This window comes from Cucurbita pepo, chromosome LG17, assembly GCF_002806865.2.
Source record: "Cucurbita pepo subsp. pepo cultivar mu-cu-16 chromosome LG17, ASM280686v2, whole genome shotgun sequence".
In the NCBI taxonomy this organism is placed as follows: Eukaryota; Viridiplantae; Streptophyta; class Magnoliopsida; order Cucurbitales; family Cucurbitaceae; genus Cucurbita; species Cucurbita pepo.
Window position 1 is genome coordinate 4483153 of NC_036654.1, and position 22057 is coordinate 4505209.

Sequence of the window (22057 nt, forward strand, 5' to 3'; positions counted from 1 at the left end):
TTTTTTTTTTTTTTTTTTTTTTTTTTAAATATAATTCGATTCTCTAAAGACCAAAAATGCCCATCATGCTGTTTCTAACCAACTCTTCCTGCCTTATTCCTGTTACCACTCAAATTGTCTATATTACCCCTGCACTTTGAAATTTACCACCAATTAATTTCTCGATATATTTTTTTTAAATAATTTGATAAAATTTTAAATAACGCCTGATAAATTGACCTTATCTTAGCCAAAAATAATTTAGAAGGCAATAATTTTTTTTAATTTAAATTTGGCAAGTATATTATAGATATTATTTAAAAATCCATGTCTATTTTTCAGAATGGGATATAATGATTGGAATAAAAGGGCTTTTTGGTCACACAGAACAAATGTGAAAGCGGTGACAGATATTAAAAAGCAACGCAGCCGAAAACAAAAGGCTAAAAGTGGGAGTGGCAGAAACGTAAATTAGTGGCCAAACGAGGGGCATTCAAATAATGGGAGGCGCTAAGAAGGATGCTTGAAAAATACAAAAGGCGAAACGGGGGGAGGGCTCAGAGGACACCATGATGAGGTTTCTTGCATGCGTCTCGGGTTTTAAATTTTATTTATTTATTTATTATTATTTTGTATAAAATAAAATTTACTGAGTTTATTTTATTTTTATTTATGGATAATTTTAATGAAATTACTTTTTTTATTTTTTATTTTGGGGGGTATTATGGGAATTAAACTTATATAAGATGGTAATGGCGTATCAACATAACATAGCCCGCATACATGACATGACTTGATATGACATGCGACATAATAATAATGATATGAGAAAATACCATTTCTATCCTTTGTCTTTTTTTTTTCTTTAACCCATCTTTCTTTTTCATTTTTTCATTACTTTTTATTTTATTTAGTTACATATTTTTCTCCTTTAATTGTTGTTACTTGCAATTTGGCGCGTTTTTTTTCCAATACAAACAAAATAAATTAGCGCCCAAATTTTATGCTTTTTTTTTTATATGAATATTTAAAATCTATAATTGAATATAAAAATGATTAATGGTTATGAAACCTATCCTCCTTTAAAATATATGAAATAATAGAAATTTATTTAAAAAATAAATGTGGATAAAGTTGAATATCATTTATAAGGTTTCTTAGTTACTATTCGGAAAAAAATAGCAGAATTAAAATTTAATATATATAATTAAAATTAAAGAATGGGAAATAAAACAACCATTTGATAGAGAAGGTAGATGTTTGTCACGCTGACAATTAAGTTCAATGATAAGACAACCCTAATCCTCAGTACAAAGATCCAACGTTTTGTTGAAGCAAAAATCCTTGAATCAGAGTCATTAACACCTCTTTATACAAAATTCAGAACAACCAAGAGATGAGGCTGGACTTAGATTACCTCAGTCAAAGATCTAGAAACAAGATTTGGAAATCTTTTCTAAATTGAGTTACTCCACAATCGAACTTGATTAAGGCTTGATTGAATGTGTTCTAAATTGAGTTACTCCACACAATCGAACTTGATTAAGGCTTGATTGATTGAATGTGTTATAAATTGAGTTACTCCACAATCGAACTTGATTAATGGCTCGATTGAATGTGTTCTAAATTGAGTTATAATGATTGAATGGCTTGATTGAATGTGTTCTAAATTGAGTTACTTCACACCTTGATTAAGGCTTGATTGAATGTATTCTAAATTGAGTTACTGATTAAGGCTTGATTGAATGTGTTCTAAATTGAGTTACTCCACAATCGAACTTGATTAAGGCTTGATTGATTGAATGTGTTATAAATTGAGTTACTCCACAATCGAACTTGATTAAGGCTTGATTGAATAGCTCGATTGAATGTGTTCTAAATTGAGTTAGAATGATTGAATGTGTTCTAAATTGAGTTACTCCACACAATCAAACTTGATTAAGGCTTGATTGAATGTATTCTAAATTGAGTTACTGATTAATGATTGATTGAATGTGTTCTAAATTGAGTTACTCCACAATCGAACTTGATTAAGGCTTTGATTGAATGTGTTCTAAATTGAGTTATTCCACACAATCGAACTTGATTAAGACTTGATTGAATGGCTCGATTGAATGTGTTCTAAATTGAGTTACTCCACACAATCGAACTTGATTAAGGCTTGATTGATTGAATGTGTTCTAAATTGAGTTACTCCACAATCGAACTTGATTAAGGCTTGATTGAATAGCTCGATTGAATGTGTTCTAAATTGAGTTAGAATGATTGAATGTGTTCTAAATTGAGTTACTCCACACAATCAAACTTGATTAAGGCTTGATTGAATGTATTCTAAATTGAGTTACTGATTAAGGCTTGATTGAATGTGTTCTAAATTGAGTTACTCCACAATCGAACTTGATTAAGGCTTGATTGAATGACTGTGTTCTAAATTGAGTTACTCCACAATCGAACTTGATTTAGGCTTGATTGAATGACTGGATTGAATGTGTTCTAAATTGAGTTACTCAACAATCGAACTTGATTAAAGCTTGATTGAATGTGTTCTAAATTGAGTTATTCCACAATCAAACTTGATTAAGGCTTGAGAATGACTCAGATGCAATTCTACCACAAGAATTGCTTGAAACTTAGAAATGACAAATATGATGCTTGAATTTCTAAGGAAACATCTCTATGAATTACATTCATCTCCAACCATTCGTATGCAATTCTACTCCAAGTATTGCTTGAAACTTAAAAATGATAAATATGATGCTTAGATTTATAAAGAAGCATCCCAATTTGACATATGAATTACATTCATCTCCAATCTGATTTTTACTTAGAAATGATAAATATGATCTCGGATTTCTAAGGAAGCATCCCAATTCGACATATGAATTACATTTATCTCCAATCTGATTTTTACTTAGAAATGATAAATACGATGCTCGGATTTCCAAGGAAGCATCCCAATTTGACATATGAATTACATTAATCCACAATCTGATTTTTACTTAGTATTTGTCTCCCATAAGGGACGATTGTGGCTGGATTTAATCCCAAACAAAGCCAAATCGACCCTTTGACCTTACAACTTTATAACATTAAAAATAAAACTTTTTAACAAATGTTTTCGTGTTCTAGTTTCTCAGAGTTAACCTTGTTATTAATATTTTTTTTCATTTATTTATAACTTTGAAGCGTTAAAAAATGTTAAAAGGATAATATTTAACTTTAAAAAATAGGAGTAGTTTTTAGAAAAGAAATAAATTTCGATAATATTTTGATATAAATTTAATCCAAAATAAAACCATGGAAATAGCATGTAGAAGGCACGTGAGACGTGAGTTGGGAAAGAGAGTGGGGCCAGCCAGGGTGTGGTAGTAGTGGACAGGCATGGCCTGACAAGATATTGCTGGGGTCCACTCTCCCGGGGGATGACTTCAAGAATGTGTTTTTGTGGGCCCTCTTTCCCTCTTTCCTCAGCCGGATGGTGACGTGGCTTGAATCATGTTGGTGTTGCTAGTGGAGGTTTCTGGTGGAGTGGACGCCATTTTCCACCGCCGGAGTTGACGCCTTTTTTCCCAAACGTTGACGCCGTCATGACCGGAGCCTTTTTCTTTTTTAATTTACTTTTTATTTATATATATAAAAAGAACATAGGATGCCAGTTTTATCTTTCCACTTATATCCTATAATCAATTTTAATTTAAAAAATTAACTATACAAATATTTTATATACATTTAATGTAAATAAAACATGTATTTAAATTCATGAAATTAATTTTTTTTTTTTGAAAATATGAAATAAATGCAGAGACGGCTGATGATGGGCCAAAAATCAGTCCAGTACAATGAAATCCTAAAGATGCCAATAATAATAATAATAATAAAAAGAGTAATATTTAAAGCTAATTTTAAATTTCGAAATTAATTATGTTTATATTTTTGGGAAGGCTGACTCAGAGAGATGATGTGAGAACATAAATGTGAGGCTATTCAGAAAATCTGCCCACAATTTCCCTAAAATGTTTTTTTTTTTTTTTTTTTTTTTGAAGAAAATTCAAATATGGGCCTAGGCCCAATATGCTAATTGGGAGTGATCGCGTCCATCAAAGGCCCAAATGAAACCACCAAAGGCCCAATTACACAGACTCCTGGCGGGGCGGGTTTCGGGCAAACGATAACTGCCCGTCCTCATTTCGCTTTGATTATTGTTCTTCTTCTTCTCAAACACGTTCCCTTTCTTCGTGTTTTATTTTCCCTTTCCCCATTAATCACAGGCGAAGAGAACGATCCCTTCTCCTTGAAAGCTGCATCGACTTCGCGTCCGAGGTTTGCTCTTTTTCTCTTTTGCCCACTCGGGAGCTTTAAATTTTGTGTTCTAGGGTTTTGGGTCTTGTCTTACGATCCATGAATTTATTTCCGCTCTTTTTGTAATCGATTTGAGATTTGTTTCTTTTCCGGGTTTTCTTTTGTTACTGTGTTGTTGATTTCTTAGGATTTGGTTGACTCGATCGATCTGTTTCCAATGATGACACTCTGAAACTCAGAATTAAGATCTATCAATTTTGTTAGACTCGATTATCATTCGCAATTTAGTTACTCGAGGGTCGATTAGGAATTGTCTCATATTGTTTCGAATTTCTGTTATGTTTTTGTTTTCCAGTTTATTTCCCCTTTGGAATCTGATAGATTGAAGACAGTGTAATAAGAATTGTATTTGGTCCGAGGGCTAGTCAGAAGTTGGTTAGGTATTCGAATTGATCCCGGTTGCTAGCTTAGCTGAAGAGTTAGACGTATTGGTAGTAGAGAAATGCCTGCTCAGAAGATTGAAAGTGGTCACCAGGATACCATCCATGATGTTGCGATGGATTATTATGGCAAGCGCCTTGCAACAGCTTCATCTGACCAGACCATTAAGATAATTGGAGTCAGCAATTCGGCATCTCAGCATCTAGCCACGCTTACTGGTCACCAAGGACCAGTTTGGCAGGCTGCTTGGGCACACCCGAAATTCGGTTCTTTGCTGGCTTCATGTTCTTATGATGGGCGTGTGATTATATGGAAGGAGGGAAATCAGAATGAGTGGACTCAAGCTCATGTTTTTTATGAGCATAAATCATCAGTTAACTCGATTGCTTGGGCTCCGCATGAAGTGGGTCTATGTTTGGCATGTGGTTCCTCTGATGGAAATATCTCAGTATTCACTGCAAGGCCGGATGGTGGTTGGGATACATCAAGGATTGACCAAGCTCACCCTCTTGGTGTTACATCGGTCTCATGGGCCCCTTCATCCGCGCCGGGCGCTCTCGTTGGTTCTGGTTTTGTTGATCCTGTTCAAAAGCTTTGCTCTGGTGGTTGTGATAATACTGTTAAGGTTTGGAAACCATACAATGGGATTTGGAAGATGGACTGTTTCCCTGCACTTCAAATGCACACTGATTGGGTTAGGGACGTTGCATGGGCGCCTAACCTCGGGCTACCAAAATCTACTATTGCAAGTGCTTCTCAGGATGGAAAAGTCATCATATGGACCGTAGCCAGGGAGGGGGATCAATGGGAAGGAAAGGTATTGAATAATTTCCAAACTCCTGTCTGGAGGGTTTCATGGTCTTTGACTGGAAACATCTTGGCGGTGGCTGATGGGAACAACGCCGTGACTTTGTGGAAGGAAGCTGTCGATGGGGACTGGCAACAGGTGACAACCGTAGAGCCATAGATCAAGTTCTTTAATTTTTGCCGCACATCTGGTTACAGACTTTATAATCAGCTTAGTACATGAGATATATCTTGTTTCTTTCGGAATATATATATCATTGGTTTGTTCTTACTGTTTTAAATCTTGTAGCCACTTATCCACTTTGAACATTTTAACACTTATGCATCTAGTTCGCTTGAAAGGAACTCTTGAAAGCTGTCTACCGCCCTCCCTTCATTTGCCCTTACTATCGGTTGGCTGTGTTGTCGTAGGTAGGTTCAATAGAAAATAGGCAGAACCGATCACAATAGGTATGGTGGTTTCAGCAAATATTCTCATGGAATTAGAGGAGTTTTGGTTTAGCAATCCGATCCTTTGTTTTCAATGGCTTCTGAATTCTCTACTCAGGGTAACTCAGGGTAGGAAGAAGTGACGTGGGTGTAGACATGGTTTTGGTGAATGGCCATACACCCTCATATTGACCCAAAGTGAAATAGTAAAGACCTATCTAGAATGAAAGCATGTAAAAGGAGTTCTGGAACGAGCATACAACCATGGACAACATGTCTTGAACAAACATGACCGTAACACACTGCATGTTGTCTTCCTACGTAAGCTTCTTTTCATTGCCGTCAAAGTTCGAAATCTCTAATCAAATCTTCTTGTAGAGTAGCCAACTGACAAAGAATGTAACATGTTGCATACATGGAACATTTTATATGCAAGTTTTGACCAATATGGACGTCAGCCATTTATCTCGCTCAACACGTTGAATTTGTAAGGGATATGTTAGTAACCTACAAGATGCTGAAGACATCGAATGAAGGACAAATAATATGTTTCAAAATTTCGTCTTCGACATAATGGTGTTGCCCATGGTTGTTGAATAATACTCATTATGGGACTGTAAAACAACCAAATAAAATTTTGTTTCGTCACTACCTCTTTAACCCCACATTTATTAGCCATATAAAGTCAATAGAATCGACCCGAATTAAAATTACAGGTCATCGGTCACATTTGTTTGGCCAATTGCTTGAGAAAGGACCTGTTAATTTAGGACTGGGTACCATTTCTTGCCCATTGAATTACTAAACGATAAAATAACTGCTAAATAGTAATATGGAAATAAAATATTTAATAAAATTACAATTTAAATAAAAATTAACTGAAAGTAATTGAAATAAATTATTTAAAATAACAATTAAAAGAAAAAAGTGAAGGGGACAGAGGGGAGAGATTTTAGGCGACAATGAAGTTGTGTGAAGAAGCAGAAGGAAGCATCCGAAGGAGGAGGGGAATACGTCCGTGCAATGCACGCGAGGGGGGGGGGGGGGGGGNGGTCACTATTTGCACACGTTAACGACAAAGCACGTGCGAGGAAACATGAAGGAAAAAGACGGTCATTGCGGGCAGTAGATTCCGGCCACGTGGAAATTGACCAGGATTAGGGACCAATGGGCTGGCTTTTACGAACCAAAAACCTTGAGAACCCTCTCACATGCTCCCTGACACCACCACAAACTTTGTCACGTGCTCTCTGGGCCCATCCTTTCTTTATATTAATTCCAAAGAAAAATACACTAAAGCTTACAAAGCAAAAGAAATATATAAAAATAAAATAAATAAATAAAAGAGAAAAAAGAAGCTTATATTCAAATATCTTTGGTTTTTTAAAAATAATAATGATAAAGTTTTGGCCTATTTAAGATATTTAGGGTCTCATTTTATAATAATTACATTCTCATTTTTATTTTTAACATTAAGCCTTTAAATATTATTTTATCTATATGTTTTAAAATGAAACTAAGATTTTTTTAAAATTTGTGTTTATTTTTATCATTTATTTGCAATATATTTTATCTATATTAAGAAAATACTTGATTTTTTAGCAAAATTTTAAAAACTATTATTTTTAGTTTTAAAAAAATTAGTTTTGTTATTTTAATTCATATGCAAAACGTTGATAATAAAAGAATATTATTTATAGGTAATTTATCTGGTATCGAATGAAAAATAATTCAATTATTAAACGTTAAAAATGGTAAAAATTTAGCTTAAAGCATTAAAATTTTAAATGAGATGCATTATCTCAAAGAAATTTAGGGTTTAAAATATTTATTGCAACGAAAGTACAATAAAAAAAAAGTACATAATTTTTTTTTTAACAGTGCAATGATTAAGGAAAACAATTTAATACATATTTTATCGCAGGGAAAATAAGTAAACAAAGCTTATCCATTTTTTGGGATCGGTGTCCATTGCCTCAAATTCCCTCCACAATTATATTTTCACACCCAACCCCTTTTTTCCTGAAAAAAAAAATCTTTGAATATTACACAAAACCCAATTCATATAATTGAGAATAATTTGCAAATAATTATTAGTAAATATTTTATAATAATAATAAATAAATAAAAAAAGAGAAATTAGAAGTGAATTTTTGTAGGAGTAAAGAGATTAAAAGAGCATAGAGGTAATGTGTTGAGGAAGTTGAGCTGTAAGCTCGTGCTTAAACGTGGGAAGAAGAATATAATAAAGGGCTATGATGGGGAAACAGGGAGTAGAAATTTAATATTATTATAATTTTAAATATTTATTATATATATATATAAAAATAAATAAAAAAGAAATTGAAAAAAGCACAGTTCCCGATGGGTAAAAATATATTTACCAAAGCACAGAAGAATCCGACTGTAAATTTGGACGTTATTGGAGGAATCACTGCGACAAAACCTGCAGAGTTGATTCTTTGGAGGTTGAATTTTGGGAGGAAATTGGAGTTGCAGTTATAGTGGTGGCAGAGAGGTTAAATTTGAAGTGGAATGAAGGGTGTTATGGTCAAAGTGAAAAATTAAAATGGTATATTTTGGAAGGGGAAAAATAAAAAGGAGAGTTTAATTGGAAACAACTTTACAGAACTTGCAAGTCACTTCCTCATTATTATATTCATCTCTCTCTGCATGCAGAGAGATGCTCATTCTTTTTTTAAAAAATAAAATAAAATTGTGGTGTACCGTTTTTGCCCTTGGTTGTTGTCCTCAAAATCCCCCCCTTCTTCCATCATCGCCATTCTCCATCGGACACATTTTCGTTTCTCTCTCTTCATTCATTCTTCTGTAATTTTTTTCACTCTCGACGGACGAGCTTTTTGTTTGCGTTTCCGTGTGTGTGTGTGTGTGTGTTTGTGTAACAGAGAGTTTAGGTTTTGGTTTTGGTTTTGGTTTTGGTGTGTGATTTTGCTGTGGTTATGGAGGTGAACAAGTACCTGATTGGAGGATATTTTGACGCCGGAGTGGGACAATTTTCGCCGGAGAAGACTAAGGCTGCGGAGCATTTCACCATTGATGATCTACTTGACTTTTCTAATGAAGATGCGATAATGACTGACGGTTGCTTCGATAACGTGGCGGGAACTTCGACGGATTCCTCCACTGTTACTGCTGTCGATAGCTGTAATTCCTCTGTTTCTGGCAGTGATCATCCTTTCAATGGAAATATCGGCTCTCGAAGCTTCGATGAGTCTCGATTCTCTGATGACCTTTGCGTTCCGGTAGGGTTCATAATGTTGCGCATTCGATTGAACTTCAATTCTGTACGATTACGAACATATTTCAGTAAATTTTATACGAAAATTGAAATGGTTTGAAGTTAGGTTAGTTGGATTCTGATTCAATTTATTGATTCGTTGTTTACAGTACGAAGAATTAGCGGAACTCGAATGGCTCTCGAATTTCGTCGATGATTCATTTTCAACGGAAGGGAAAGATCTTCAGGCGCTTAATTACCTCTTCAATAGCCATTCAATTTCGAAGCCTCAAACTCCAGAAACTTCATCTTCCTCGGAATTACCGCCTTCCGTATCAATTCCCTCTGATTCCTCGAAGAGCTCGCCGCGTTTCCCCGCCGAAACGCCGCTCCCTTGCAAAGCTCGAAGTAAGCGATCGCGAACCGCTCCTTGCGACTGGACCACACGCCTTCTCCACCTCCTCACTCCGGCGGATCATAAACCGCCAAAATCATCATCGTTATCGAAGAAGAAAGATGCGTTGAACGGCGAATCCACCGGACGGAAATGCCTGCATTGTCAGGCGGAGAAGACTCCTCAATGGCGAACGGGACCAATGGGACCTAAAACGCTCTGCAACGCTTGCGGCGTCCGGTACAAGTCCGGCCGGTTAGTGCCGGAGTATCGTCCAGCAGCGAGTCCAACATTCATATCGGCGAAACACTCGAATTCTCACCGGAAAGTTCTGGAGTTGAGAAGGCAGAAGGAGGTTCAAATGGCGCAACAGCATCAGTTCATAAATCAGAGTTCAATTTTCGGAGTAACGAACGGTTGTGATGAATACTTGATTTCTCATCACATGGGGCCCACTGTTCGGCATATGATGTAGTGGACCGTAGCGTAGGAATCTTAGCATGGACTTCATATTTTCGCAATTACTTTTCTTTTCCTCCTTTCCTTTTCAGGTCCATTTTGGTCATATCATATAAGAAGACAGATGAGCTGGCAATTCTATTTTATCACCATTTTTAAATTAAAAATTTAAATGTAGAATTCCAGACAAAAAATAAAAATAAACATAAAATAAAGATAATATAAATGGAATACGTGGATTATTATTTCAAGCCAATATAATATAATCAACCAAACTTTTTTTTTCATTTTCCTTTCTAAACTTTCATCCATTTTCCAACAAAATATAGTCAAAAAGACTAAATAAATGTATCTAAGAGCTGTTAAGTAAGTTGACGAGACAATTAGATTTGTCCGTGATGCTTCAGGACCAGAAAAGTAAGCTCAAGATCAAGAGCCAACGAAGGCTCAAATCGCAGTTTTGGCTTGCTACAAGATGGGCTCAATAACTGCAGTCAGTCATTTCCCTTGTAGTCGAACACCATTACTGTATATGTGAAGACGTGCCTCGAATAACCGTACAAAATTATCCTAAATAATTATTAAGAATTAAAAATAATAACATAAACAATTAAAAAAAAAAAACCCAACAAAAAATTGGACACCTATTTTCATCCAATCAAATCATGAAATAAAAATGATAAATAAAAGAAAAAAAAAAGAGCCATAAAAAATAAACAAAAACCAATGTTTGCACATGAAGAACTCATTGCCTTTTTTTTATTTTTCTTTTTAAAATTATTTGTTGGGTGAAGAAAAAAAGAAAAAAAAAATGGTGGGATTTGAAATCTTTCCCTTGTTTAGTCGCAAAGGCACATGGGGGGGTTGTTTAAGACAAATACCAAGGCACCCACTAAGCATGGGTTTCAGAGTCCCATATCCATTGGGATTTCGTACCACTTTTTATTACTTCGTATCCTCTACGTACCATCCACATGCCCCCCAATCCTCTTCTCAAACCCCTTGCTCAATTCAATGGACCAAAACCCTATAATAACAATCTTTGTTTTCTTTTACGTATTCCTCTTCCTCTACTTTACTTTACGTTTATATCGTCTAACTTGCCACGACTTCAATTATATATACACGTGTCAATCCTAACACGAGCCTCGTTCACTCACAAAGGTCATGATTCATGTTCAACTTCATAAACAACAACCCTCTCGAGTTGATTCTATATCATTATTTCGATTTAAGTGTTGAAACTCGTTTGTTAGGAAGAAGTTTCCACACCCTTATAAACAATTATTCGTTCTCATCTCCAACCAATGTGGGATCTCACAATTCACCACCTTCAAGCCTCACCATTCTTGCTGGCACCTCGCCCAATGGTCTAACTCTGATACCATTTGTAACAATCCAAGCCGAGCCCACTTGAAGAAATATTGTGCTCTTTGAGTTCCTCTCAAAGTTTTATAATGCATTTACTACAGAGAAGTTTCTGTGTCGATCTTTATTACGAGTCACCTAGACCTTTTGATTTGAATCTCATTATAGGTAATTTGTTGAGGATTATTCCTCTTACTAAACTTAGTTCAATCCTCATTATGAGTGCACACTCAAAATGCTTTTATGAGCCATTATTTCACTTTTTAACCATTTTCAATACCATTTATCTCGTAAGGTAAGGTTTTAATATGTCAATGATTCGAAAAATTCAATTAATCCAATCTAAATACGTATGAGTTAATTTCAATAAATAAAAATTTTATGAATTGAGTTGGCTCAGGTAATTATCATAAAATTAGATTGGGTTGAATCTAAATTACTCGAACATTTACCTATATTTATTTTATTTTTATTTAATTTCATAATTATTTTTTATTTTTTATTATCCCACAACTCTTAAAATAATTTTAACTATTTAAAAAGTAATTTTTTAAAAATATATATTCATATAAAAATAAATAAATATATATTTTAGATACTTAAATTTTGAGAATATTATTTGATAATTCAAAAATAGTTATCGAATATAATCAAAAAAATTATGTAACAAAATCCATAATTATTAAATCATATGATTGAGAATATAAAACAAACAATTGGTTTGTACGAAAATATGTACAGATCATAAAGGGAGAAATTTTTAAATAATTAAAAGAAAAGGAAATTAGGTATGAAAATACAAATTAAAATTGAAGGATGAATTATGTAACTGGCTATAACCGCCTAACTAAACCATGGTCCTAGGGTCCATTAGGGTATTTGATAAAGAAAGTGGGGTCAAATTTAAAATATTATATTTTCCTAGGTTATGACTATAAATATTAGAAAGTATAAAATGGGCATTCAAAAATGTCAAATCCTCGATCGGTGCACAAACGGAACGTACAACAACTGCAAGCTGGCTAGCTGCTGTTGTAGGAAACTTGTTTCTCCTTCACCCCATTATTTTACAATTATTTGCTCTCAAGTCCTTCATTTTTATAAAATTAATTTTCATCCATTTTCTGATTTTTATGCTAATTTTTGTATTTCATAAATGTTTTTCATCTTTGGTTGCAATTTTGACTTTTCGGTAGGAGTGTTGTTGGATCGATTGAGTTGACTTATTTTCGACTCAATCTAGTTAATTTTTTCAATCCAAATAACCCTTATTAAATACTTAATCAAACCAACGTAAACATTTTGTGGTTCAATTGTTTGAATTATTTGTTTAAATTTGTGTTTTTAATAAAGATAAAATATTAGTTCGTAAAACTATCTATTTGTTTATTTTCAAACATTTAGTTAAGATTTACCGTTCAATTCAAATATATATTTTGAAAAATTAACTTCCAACCCATTAAAAATTACTAGTTCGAGAATAAATAATAATATAAATAAATAAATATTGTATCGTAATAAAAATGTAATAATGTTGAACAGGTTCAATTCAACCCAGTCTAATTTTGGGGAAGCGATGAACCAATATAATCCATAAATTTTTTATTTGTTTAGACTCAACCTAACCCAAATAGATTCATAACTCAACCAAAACCGTCCAAATTGAGTTAGATTTGTTGGATGAAAGTGTCTCATATTGATTAATTTAGGAGATGGTCATATGTTTATAATCAAAGAATACACTCTTCATTGGCGTGAGACCTTTTGGAGAAGCCCAAAGCAAAATCATGAGAACTTATACTCAAAGTGGACAATATCATACCATTGTGGAGAGTCGTGTTCGTCTAACAAGATTAATTGGATTTTTTTTTTATAATCGAGTTTTTTTTTTAACACCTCCACTTTCATATTTAAGAAATTATAAATAACAGTATTCAAATTTAAATAGTGATTTTGAATAATATTTATGCAAGTTGAGGATATTATATATTAATATTGTGTGCTAAATTCAATTCCTAGGGAGCTTTGCATGTTATTTTGGTTGAAGAAAATGGGTTAGTTGTTGTTCTTCTCTCTCTCATGAAATTGGAGAGTTGAAGGGCATTTTTGTCATTTAACTTATGCATTTATGCTATTCATATGGATAGCATAGTACAATATATTAGTGGCTACCAATTAATTCCCACATTCATATGAACTTCCATTATTACCCTATGTGAATTGAATTATTAAACTTTTTTTTTTTTTTTAATTTCCATTTTCTAATAATTGAATTTCATAAAGGATTTTTATTAAATCCAAAAATTATTAAAAAAAAAAATTGAAATGGAGTTTAAAGGATTTTTATTTATCTCGAATTTAAAAGTTTAGACACTAATATTATTAAACTAAATAACGTATTTAAATTCATATGGGTCGGAGTTCAAAGCATAAAATATGATAGTGTTAGGTAAATATTAAGAATTATTTATTGTTTTTTATTATTAGTTTATGTGTGAATCTAAACATAATTCTAAGTCAAGTTGACGTATTTAATTTGAAAAAAATATTAAATATTTATTTTCCCCTCACAATTCAACCGACTATATTTTGTTCAAAGCCAAAGCAAAGGGATTTATGCATATTATTTTAATTTCTTATTTTTGTTTCAATAGAGTGATATACAAATAATCCAAATAATGACTTGGTATTTAGGCTAATGCCTTCTTTATGTGAGGAAATAAGAAAAAAAAAACATGAAAAATAATCATTTAATTTAATTTACAACGATATTATTCAATATTAACCATACAAATAATCGAAGATAAATTCAAAATTATTTAATATTAATATAGTTAATTGTGTTAAATAATTCATATTTTTTTAATGTAACTTGCCAAAATAAGTAATATTTTAGTTGGCACATGGTTCAGCTAATCCCTATTTATAGCCTCCAATTGGCAATTAAGCTATAATTATTATTTTTAATTGTATTTAATATTTTCGTGGTTATTCGGTTGTTTCTTATTGGGCTTTTTGGGCTTGGGCCGCATAAAAAGTTGGGCCTACTTCGTACCTAAAATATGAACCAAGGCCCACGCCATCGAGCCAGGGTGAACCTAAAACCCATTCACGAAGGTCACCTTCGGTTTTGATTGTTCTTGTTTGCTGATGTTCTTCAGAATCTGGAACCCAGGGAAGCCTGTCTTGTATCGATTGAAGATATAAAGTTACTTCACCATTTTGTTACTCAACCATTAAGTTGTTGAAAGTTGTTGGAGTCGTACATTAACTAATCAACGGGAAGAATATATGAGTATATAAATAAGAGACACTATCTCTGTTGTAATGTGACATTTAAAAGAAAAAAAAAAAAACAAAGCTATGAGAGCTTATACTGAGAGTGATCTAACATGGTATCAGAACCGAACCATGCACTTTTCTTAAATTAGCCATGTCAGTAGAATCCTTTGGCATCGTGTAAGGAAGTTGTGAGCCTGTTTAAAGAGAGGTTCAATAGTGCAGTTTGTTCGAGGGGGATAATTGTTGAAGATTTTTTTAGTTCTATATTGGTTCATTAAGGAGAAGATCATGAGTACATAGTAAGAGAACCGATATGGACCATTTTCAAAGTGTACAATGTCATACCACTATGGAGATTATTGTTCATAACAGAGCAGAGTGTGCCTTAATTCAATTAATATTTAATATTAAAACAAATATTTTTATATATATATATAATCACCAATAGCATGTAGAGTATGTGTAGTCATGGTCATTTTTTGTATTTGACCAGAAACAATTGGAGAAATTTTGTTGAGAGATTTTGGAGTGTGAGAGTATGAGAGATACACTTGTAAACAATTTGTTTATAGTGATTGATTACCACCCGTCGATGTAGGAAAATTTCTTTTCTCCGAACTACGTAAATCTTTGTGTTTCTTTGTTTAAGTTCAATTTATAGGTGTGTGAGGGTAATTAATCTTTCTTTCGCTCTCACTACAATAATTGAGTATCAAAACATTTTTTGGTTGCGACATTACTACATACAACAAGTGGCATCACAGCTTTGAAATTTAAGTCTAACAAAATTAATTTTCGAGTAACTTTTCTGTCTATTTCTTTTAATTATTATAAAATTATTATAAACTAATTTGATTTGAATCTCCTCGTTAAGAGAGTTAGGCATGAATGGTAGCAATAATTCCATTTAAAGCCTAACAACTACTTAATTATTCGATGTTTTGAAACAAACTACTTCATCCGTGACCAAACAAATTGACTTATTTTACTGTTGAATGAAGAAAAAAATTCGATAAAAAAGAAGAAAGGTTTGGTCTGACACTGTATTGACAACTCAATTTGTTCGTAAGACTGAGTCTTTTCTTACAGAAAGAGTAAAAAAAGAAATCAAATGGATTCAATGGGCTTTCGAAAACATATCAAAAAGCTAGATCCATGCTTCGAGTTGTTTCATACCATAAATAAACGCGAACACTCAAGAAATCTGTCGAACAGGCAGATTCGCATCTCTTACCGCCAACATAGTCTTCTGTTCTTAGAGCCGAAGCTATTTGCTTAGCTTTATCTCCGTCCCAAGGTATCATTTCTAATACATCTGTGGGGCAAGCTCTGACGCATTGAGTACGAGGGCAAGTATTTGATTAGCTTTACATCGGTTCTAAGTCTTACCGTTGGTAAAAAATTATTCAATGTGTTTTTAAATTTATTTTACCGCGGTAAAAATTGGAGGGAATCAAAATACCGAGCGGCAGAATGATATAAATAAACTCTCTTTATATTTTATTTATTAACTTTCTCCACAAGAACGCTGGTACAACACAGAATTCTCTCTCACGATCTCTCAGAGAATCCCACCGGAAAGATTCGCCTGAAACTTTACCATATGACTGGTGACCGGAAAATGTCGTCTGTGCCGGAGGTAGCGGTGCAGCTACCGGAGATGACGAAGCTTAGACCGATTGGTGGACTGATTGAACCGTCGGACCGAAGCTTAGACCGCCTGAGAGCTGATTTGTGTCAGTTGATGCTGAGGCTGATTTGTGTTGCTACGTCGGTGACGGCAATGTCGTTGATGGTTACGGCGGCGGAGTCTAGCACGGTTTCCATTTACGGATTTGAACTTCCCGTTCATTCCAAGTGGTCGTTCTCGGACGTATTCGAGTAAGTTTCGTCGTTTGTTTTGTTGGTGCTTAATGCCTTAGAGGTTTTGGTCATTTGAATAAGTGATTGACTTGTAAGAAAGGAAGAACCGTGAGATCCATCAGTTGAAACGTGACTGCTCTGTGGAGGAATGGCGGTCCTCTGTAACTATATCACTGCTGTAACTTCTAATTTCTTGTTTGCCTCTCTTCATCGTTTGTTCTCCTTCAATATTTTATTGGAATGCTTCAGATATTCATCCAAGGAGCGGAGAGGAGAAAATTGGAGGGCTAAGGATTGGACGGTGTTTTCTGTCTGCTTTTGGGGGAAACATTTTACTGCATTTTCTTTTTGTTTCTTACTGAGATTTCTTCGCATCCAAACAGAATGTCATCTATTTTTTCCTTTAGTTCCCGATCACTTTTGATTTCATTATTACTGGTTTGCCTACTTTGGCAAAGGCCACATTAAATCTTACGGTTGATTCAGTCGTTTTTCCTCTGTTTGGATGCTGACAAACCTGCAATTCTTCGAATGGAGAAAATGGAATCTGGAAAATCCTCCTCATCCAAGTTTTATGGCTTCGTCTAAATGTAATGAACAGAATTGAACCCGTGAACCCAATTTCTTCTTTCCTCAAAATATTCCCTATTTCATGTTTGTCTTCTTCTGGACCGGTTGATGACTATCTATATAAAATTTTAACCAACTGCCTTCCGCATAATTTCTTCGTCTTTCTTTATTGTTCTTATTGTTTCAATGGACCCAATTTCTAAAACAAAGAGTTTGTTGCATTTGCTTAGACTTGTTTTATTATAAAAATGAATTACGTGTTGAATACAACAGAAATTGGATTGTGGGGTTTTTGTTCTAATGAGTTGAAATTCGTTGAACCCCGTGAGTTTTTTGTGAGTGTAGGTATCTTGTTGGAGTTTCAGGGGCTGTCGCTGCCTACTCTTTGCTGCAGCTTCTCGTTACTACTTCCAAGCTTGTCAGGAAGTCCCCAGTGCTTGGCTCCAGACGTCAAGCCTGGCTTATTTTCGCTGTTGATCTGGTAAGGGAAATAGTAGCATATTGATTGAAGAAAGACTAGACGGTTGTTTTATGTCATTTTTAATATGGTATCATTGTGGAGAGTGGTGATTTCTAACATAGTATCAGAGTCATGCTCTAAACATAGTTATGTCAATAGAATTCTCAAATATCGAACAAAGAACTGTGAGCCTCGAAGGTGTAGTCAAAAGTAACTAAAATGTCGAACAAAAAGTGTACTTTGTTCGAGGGCTCCAGAGAAAGGAGTCGAGCCTCGATTAAGGGGAGACTATTCGAGAGTTCCGTAAAAAACTTTAGGGGAGAGTGTATAGTGTACTTTGTTCGAAGGGAGGATTGTTGAGGATTATTGAGGATTATTGAAAGTGAGTCCCACGTTGGTTAATTTAGTGGAAGATCCTGAGTTTATAAGTGAGAAATACTATCTCCATTGGTATGAGGCCTTTTGAGGAAGCCCGAAGCAAAGCCATGAAAGCTTATGCTCAAAGTGGCCAATATCATACCATTGTGGAGAGTCGTGATTTCTAACATCATCAAAAGAGGGTATACTAGAGTGTTTTTCAAGAATTTGTTGTGTTGGTCGCAGGCCTTGGCATATGCACTGATGAGTGCTGGATCAGCTGCAGCTGGGATCTCAAATCTGAATCGCACTGGCATTCGGCACACAACTCTGCCTAACTTTTGTAAGCCATTACAACGCTTTTGTAACCACGTTGCCATATCTATTGCCTTCACATTCTTTACTTGCTGCTTGCTCACAACTTCTGCAATCCAATATGTTATTTGGCTCTCCAAAAACTGAACCCTCATGAGAAATGAACCTTCTGCCTATGGGAAAACTTAAAGTAAAGAATATGGTGTTTCTTTCTGTCCCTTCTGATTTCATAGTGTCCTTAAATCAAATGAAACTTGTACGGTGTGTAAACATGGTAGCATCCCACTGGTTTTTTTAGCTGAGATTGTTCATTTAGATAGCTTTTAGTGGTTTTATGGTGTATTAACTTTGATCTCGAGTGTTTTAAAGAATGAGGTTGTTTGGAACTCTCTTTTTTCGTAAACTATTTTAATTTTTAGATCTCGGAATGCACATAGTAAATCATTCGAGTCCTCCTCCATCCCTTTCATGACGAAGGAAGAGTTATGCAGCACAAACACTAGAAAACTTACCTTAAACCCTTCTTAAAAAGTGATTCAAAACATGCTTAAAGACTAGCATGACGTGGGATTAAGAAATAGGTGTGTTTGAGTTTATTGTATAAGACATCAATTATTATTTTAAAAAAATGATAAAAGTGAGTGTTAATATCTATGAGATTTACAATACTAGCTTTAAAATTAAGTAAATTGATAGAATTTAAGTGTAGCAACAATTTCTTGTGGAACATCTTTGGGTCTAATTTCATTTTATTTCTAATTTCATTTTATTTCTAAAGTTTGGTCAACCTATTCTATCTTGCTTTCTAGTTCGTCTTTATTTTGTGGTAATTTAAACATTTTTCACAACTTCTTTGAACTTCATATTATATGATTGAGATGTCTTGATTTTATATAACACAATTTCTCTAGCATATTTGTTCTCTGTTCTTTCTTTTGAAGAATAACGTTCCTCTTATATAATTCAATCTCTTTAGAAATCGTTTCTAATTCCGAGTTCCAATTGGGGAGCTTTTAGTGTAAGTTCCGAGTTTCAATTGGGGATCACACAACAACTTACCTATTCAATCTAGATGAACACAAAGAATAAGAGAGAAAATATACGGTATATATATATAAAGGTTGGGATTTTGATTATTTTACAGTTTAGAAAGAGCGATATCCTCTTTCATAACAATTCTCAATATCCGAATTCTGACTTTCCGTCTTGGCTGAATTTTCTTTTCTTCCATTTCTTCTTCTTCTTCGTTTCTTCGATTTATGCACATGGTGCTCGATCAACATCACAGTCAATCCAATAAATACTACTCCCAAAATACCCCCACTCACCGCCGTAACCACCGACACCCAATTCCCAATACCCTCATCGCGTGGTACCACCACCCAAATCGCCGCCACGTACCCTGTCGCCATGAACGCCACCGCCACCCACATCACCTTCTGCGCTACCATCACCATCACAATCTGCGGCTTCCGTCGAAACGGAACCACGCTGATCACAACGATCACCAACCCCAACGACGTGAACAATGCCACGTCGTTACACACCATGAAGATTCTGAAAGCTAACGTGTCGCTCACCGTCGATTGCCCTACTTTCCTTTTGTTTTTCTCGTCTTGTTGTTGGTACACTCCGCCGGGCGGGTTTATCCCGGCGGCGAATGTCACCGTCGCGATCAAAATCGCCACCAAAACAATCGTGTTTCTCGCGTTTTGGACTGCCTCCATGTAGGTTTTGACACGGTGTCGTTTCACATGGGAGTTAATTTTATGGTCGTGATCGGTTAAAACAGGGGATGGTATTTTTTCCGCCTCCGATTTAGTCGAAAACTGATCGGCAAATTTTGAGTCCGACGGAATCATGGTTGGGACGACTAGTTCTTGGCTTCTTCCATCCACGTGGCTCCACAAGGAGGGGCTGGAGGAGGAAGCGGCGGCGTTGGTCTGATAAATGGTAGACATGTCGGTGTATTGTGAAGGGGATAACACTTCGGAGTATCTCCGGCCACCGAATTTAATCAGTAAACTTTCCAGTCGGCGATTCTCCGGCGTGTCTCCGATTTGATCAAGTATATCAAGGGCGGTTTGTCCTTTGTAATTCCGGGAATTTATCTCCACCCCTGTTTTTCTGATCAAAAACTCTGCTATCTGCAGGGGATTTCATAAATAATTGTTTGATTTCATTTCATAATTTAAATGGGTTTTTTCAATTGAATTTACCTGATAACGTTGAGCATCAACAGCAACATGAAGAACAGTGTTACTGTAACGATCTCGACAGTTCAATAGGTTCAATCCATTACAGACATGGAACAAGTAAACCAACGCATCGATCCGGCCATAACGAACGGCGAGATGGAAGATGGTTTCTCCCTCTTTTGTAGATTGGTAAAAGGATGAAGAAGCCAACGACAGAAATTCTTCAAGAATTGCAACTTTGCCATTCATGACAGCCAAATGCAACGGCGTGTACCCATTGTTGTTGTACTGCATACCCATATTCGCATCGCGTTGCAGCAACGTCCATGCCATTTCTCTCAACCCTTTGCTGCAAGCTATATGCAACGCCAAGTTCCCATTCGAGTCCACCAAGTGTGCCAATTTTGGACTCGCATTAACCAGCTCTCTCACCACATCCGTGTGCCCATTCGACGCCGCTACATGAATACAACTCTGTTCGCCGACATCTTCCTCGTAGCTCGAGGCTCCATTTTCAGCTAACAAAAGGATCACGACATCGAGATGGCCGTGGGAACAAGCAAGTGAAAAGCCAGTGAGTTTGTCGGCGTTTCGTTTTGAAGCAACATTGGGATTGGCCTTAAGAAGCGCCTCTACTACTTTGACATGACCTTGGCGACAAGCTTCATGAAATGGCGACTCGACCGCGTCGTTCACCACCGTATCGACATCGGCATCGTCGGCGACATGTTGCGGGTTAATTGCTTCGTTTTCTGTCACAGAATTTGCCTGCAAGAAATTCTGATCCATTGCAAAGCGATTGAATGAGTGGAGGAGGATAATGAGGGTGGGATTTATAAGAAATTGATGGAACAAATTCTTGGAAGCTTAGCTGATTGACTTACACACACAAGTCAATTGGGGCAGTTTCCTTTATTTATTTATTTATTTTTATTTTGGAACAATAATTAATTTCGTTTCACACAGCGTTTTCCATGAAGTTTAGTGGTGGCCTTCAATTTATGGTCGAGTTTCTATACGCGTAGGGAAATATAATGGCTGACTTTTTAGCTCCAAACATTTTTCTTTGTTTGGTTGTGCTTGAAATTTACTAGGAAGGTAATGAACAATATCTCACTAGATCTTGTACGAATGTTCAAAACGTAGATCAAAGTAAAGTCACCAGATCTTATAAGTGTAAGATTATGGGTCTATAAATAAGAAATACATGTACACCGAAGCACAAAACAAAGTCACTAGAGCTTATGCTCAAATTGGAAATTTTTGGGTTGGTTGAGTTGATGACGGGTAACCTAAATAAGAAAACTCAACCGTGGTACATTTTACCTTAATAACTAAAATTTCATAAAACTCAAATATTAAATATTTAAGAGTCATCATTTATATTGATTATAAATGTCAAATATTTTTAATGTTTAAGGTTGGATTGTAGCCTTACTTTTTGATTGGTTGATTTGACTCGACCAAAAAAATGTCAGCTCCCAAATTAATTATAATTTTTATATTTTAAAAGAAAAATCTACTAAACCTAAACTCGAAAAAAAAAACTAACCCAATCCAATTTTTACCATAAATTATATTATTTAGAATACGTTTGT

The 22057-nt window shown here is 35.0% G+C and overlaps 4 protein-coding genes across 4 annotated transcripts; 3 read left to right on the forward strand and 1 right to left on the reverse strand.

Annotated features, from left to right (window-relative positions):
* The first annotated feature begins 4173 nt into the window (after positions 1 to 4173).
* On the forward strand, positions 4174 to 5871 carry LOC111779255 (protein transport protein SEC13 homolog B-like). The gene is made up of 2 exons (XM_023659370.1): positions 4174 to 4299; positions 4634 to 5871. Exon 2 carries the CDS (start codon positions 4781 to 4783, stop codon positions 5684 to 5686), a length of 906 nt encoding a protein of 301 aa, XP_023515138.1. The 5' UTR covers positions 4174 to 4299; positions 4634 to 4780; the 3' UTR covers positions 5687 to 5871.
* Positions 5872 to 8187: 2316 nt separating this feature from the next.
* LOC111778301 (GATA transcription factor 9-like) lies at positions 8188 to 10192 on the forward strand. The gene is made up of 2 exons (XM_023658037.1): positions 8188 to 9218; positions 9364 to 10192. The coding sequence occupies exons 1-2, from the start codon at positions 8916 to 8918 to the stop codon at positions 10060 to 10062; spliced, it is 1002 nt and encodes a 333-aa protein (XP_023513805.1). The 5' UTR covers positions 8188 to 8915; the 3' UTR covers positions 10063 to 10192.
* A 6019-nt stretch (positions 10193 to 16211) lies between these two features.
* On the forward strand, positions 16212 to 18650 carry LOC111778160 (CASP-like protein 3A1). Its single transcript, XM_023657839.1, has 3 exons — positions 16212 to 16577; positions 17475 to 17610; positions 18193 to 18650. Exons 1-3 carry the CDS (start codon positions 16300 to 16302, stop codon positions 18406 to 18408), a joined length of 630 nt encoding a protein of 209 aa, XP_023513607.1. The 5' UTR covers positions 16212 to 16299; the 3' UTR covers positions 18409 to 18650.
* A 654-nt stretch (positions 18651 to 19304) lies between these two features.
* Positions 19305 to 21286, reverse strand: LOC111778159 (ankyrin repeat-containing protein At2g01680-like). Its single transcript, XM_023657838.1, has 2 exons — positions 20481 to 21286; positions 19305 to 20408 (listed from the first exon to the last, which is right to left on the reverse strand). Exons 1-2 carry the CDS (start codon positions 21246 to 21248, stop codon positions 19407 to 19409), a joined length of 1770 nt encoding a protein of 589 aa, XP_023513606.1. The 5' UTR covers positions 21249 to 21286; the 3' UTR covers positions 19305 to 19406.
* Positions 21287 to 22057: the final 771 nt, after the last annotated feature.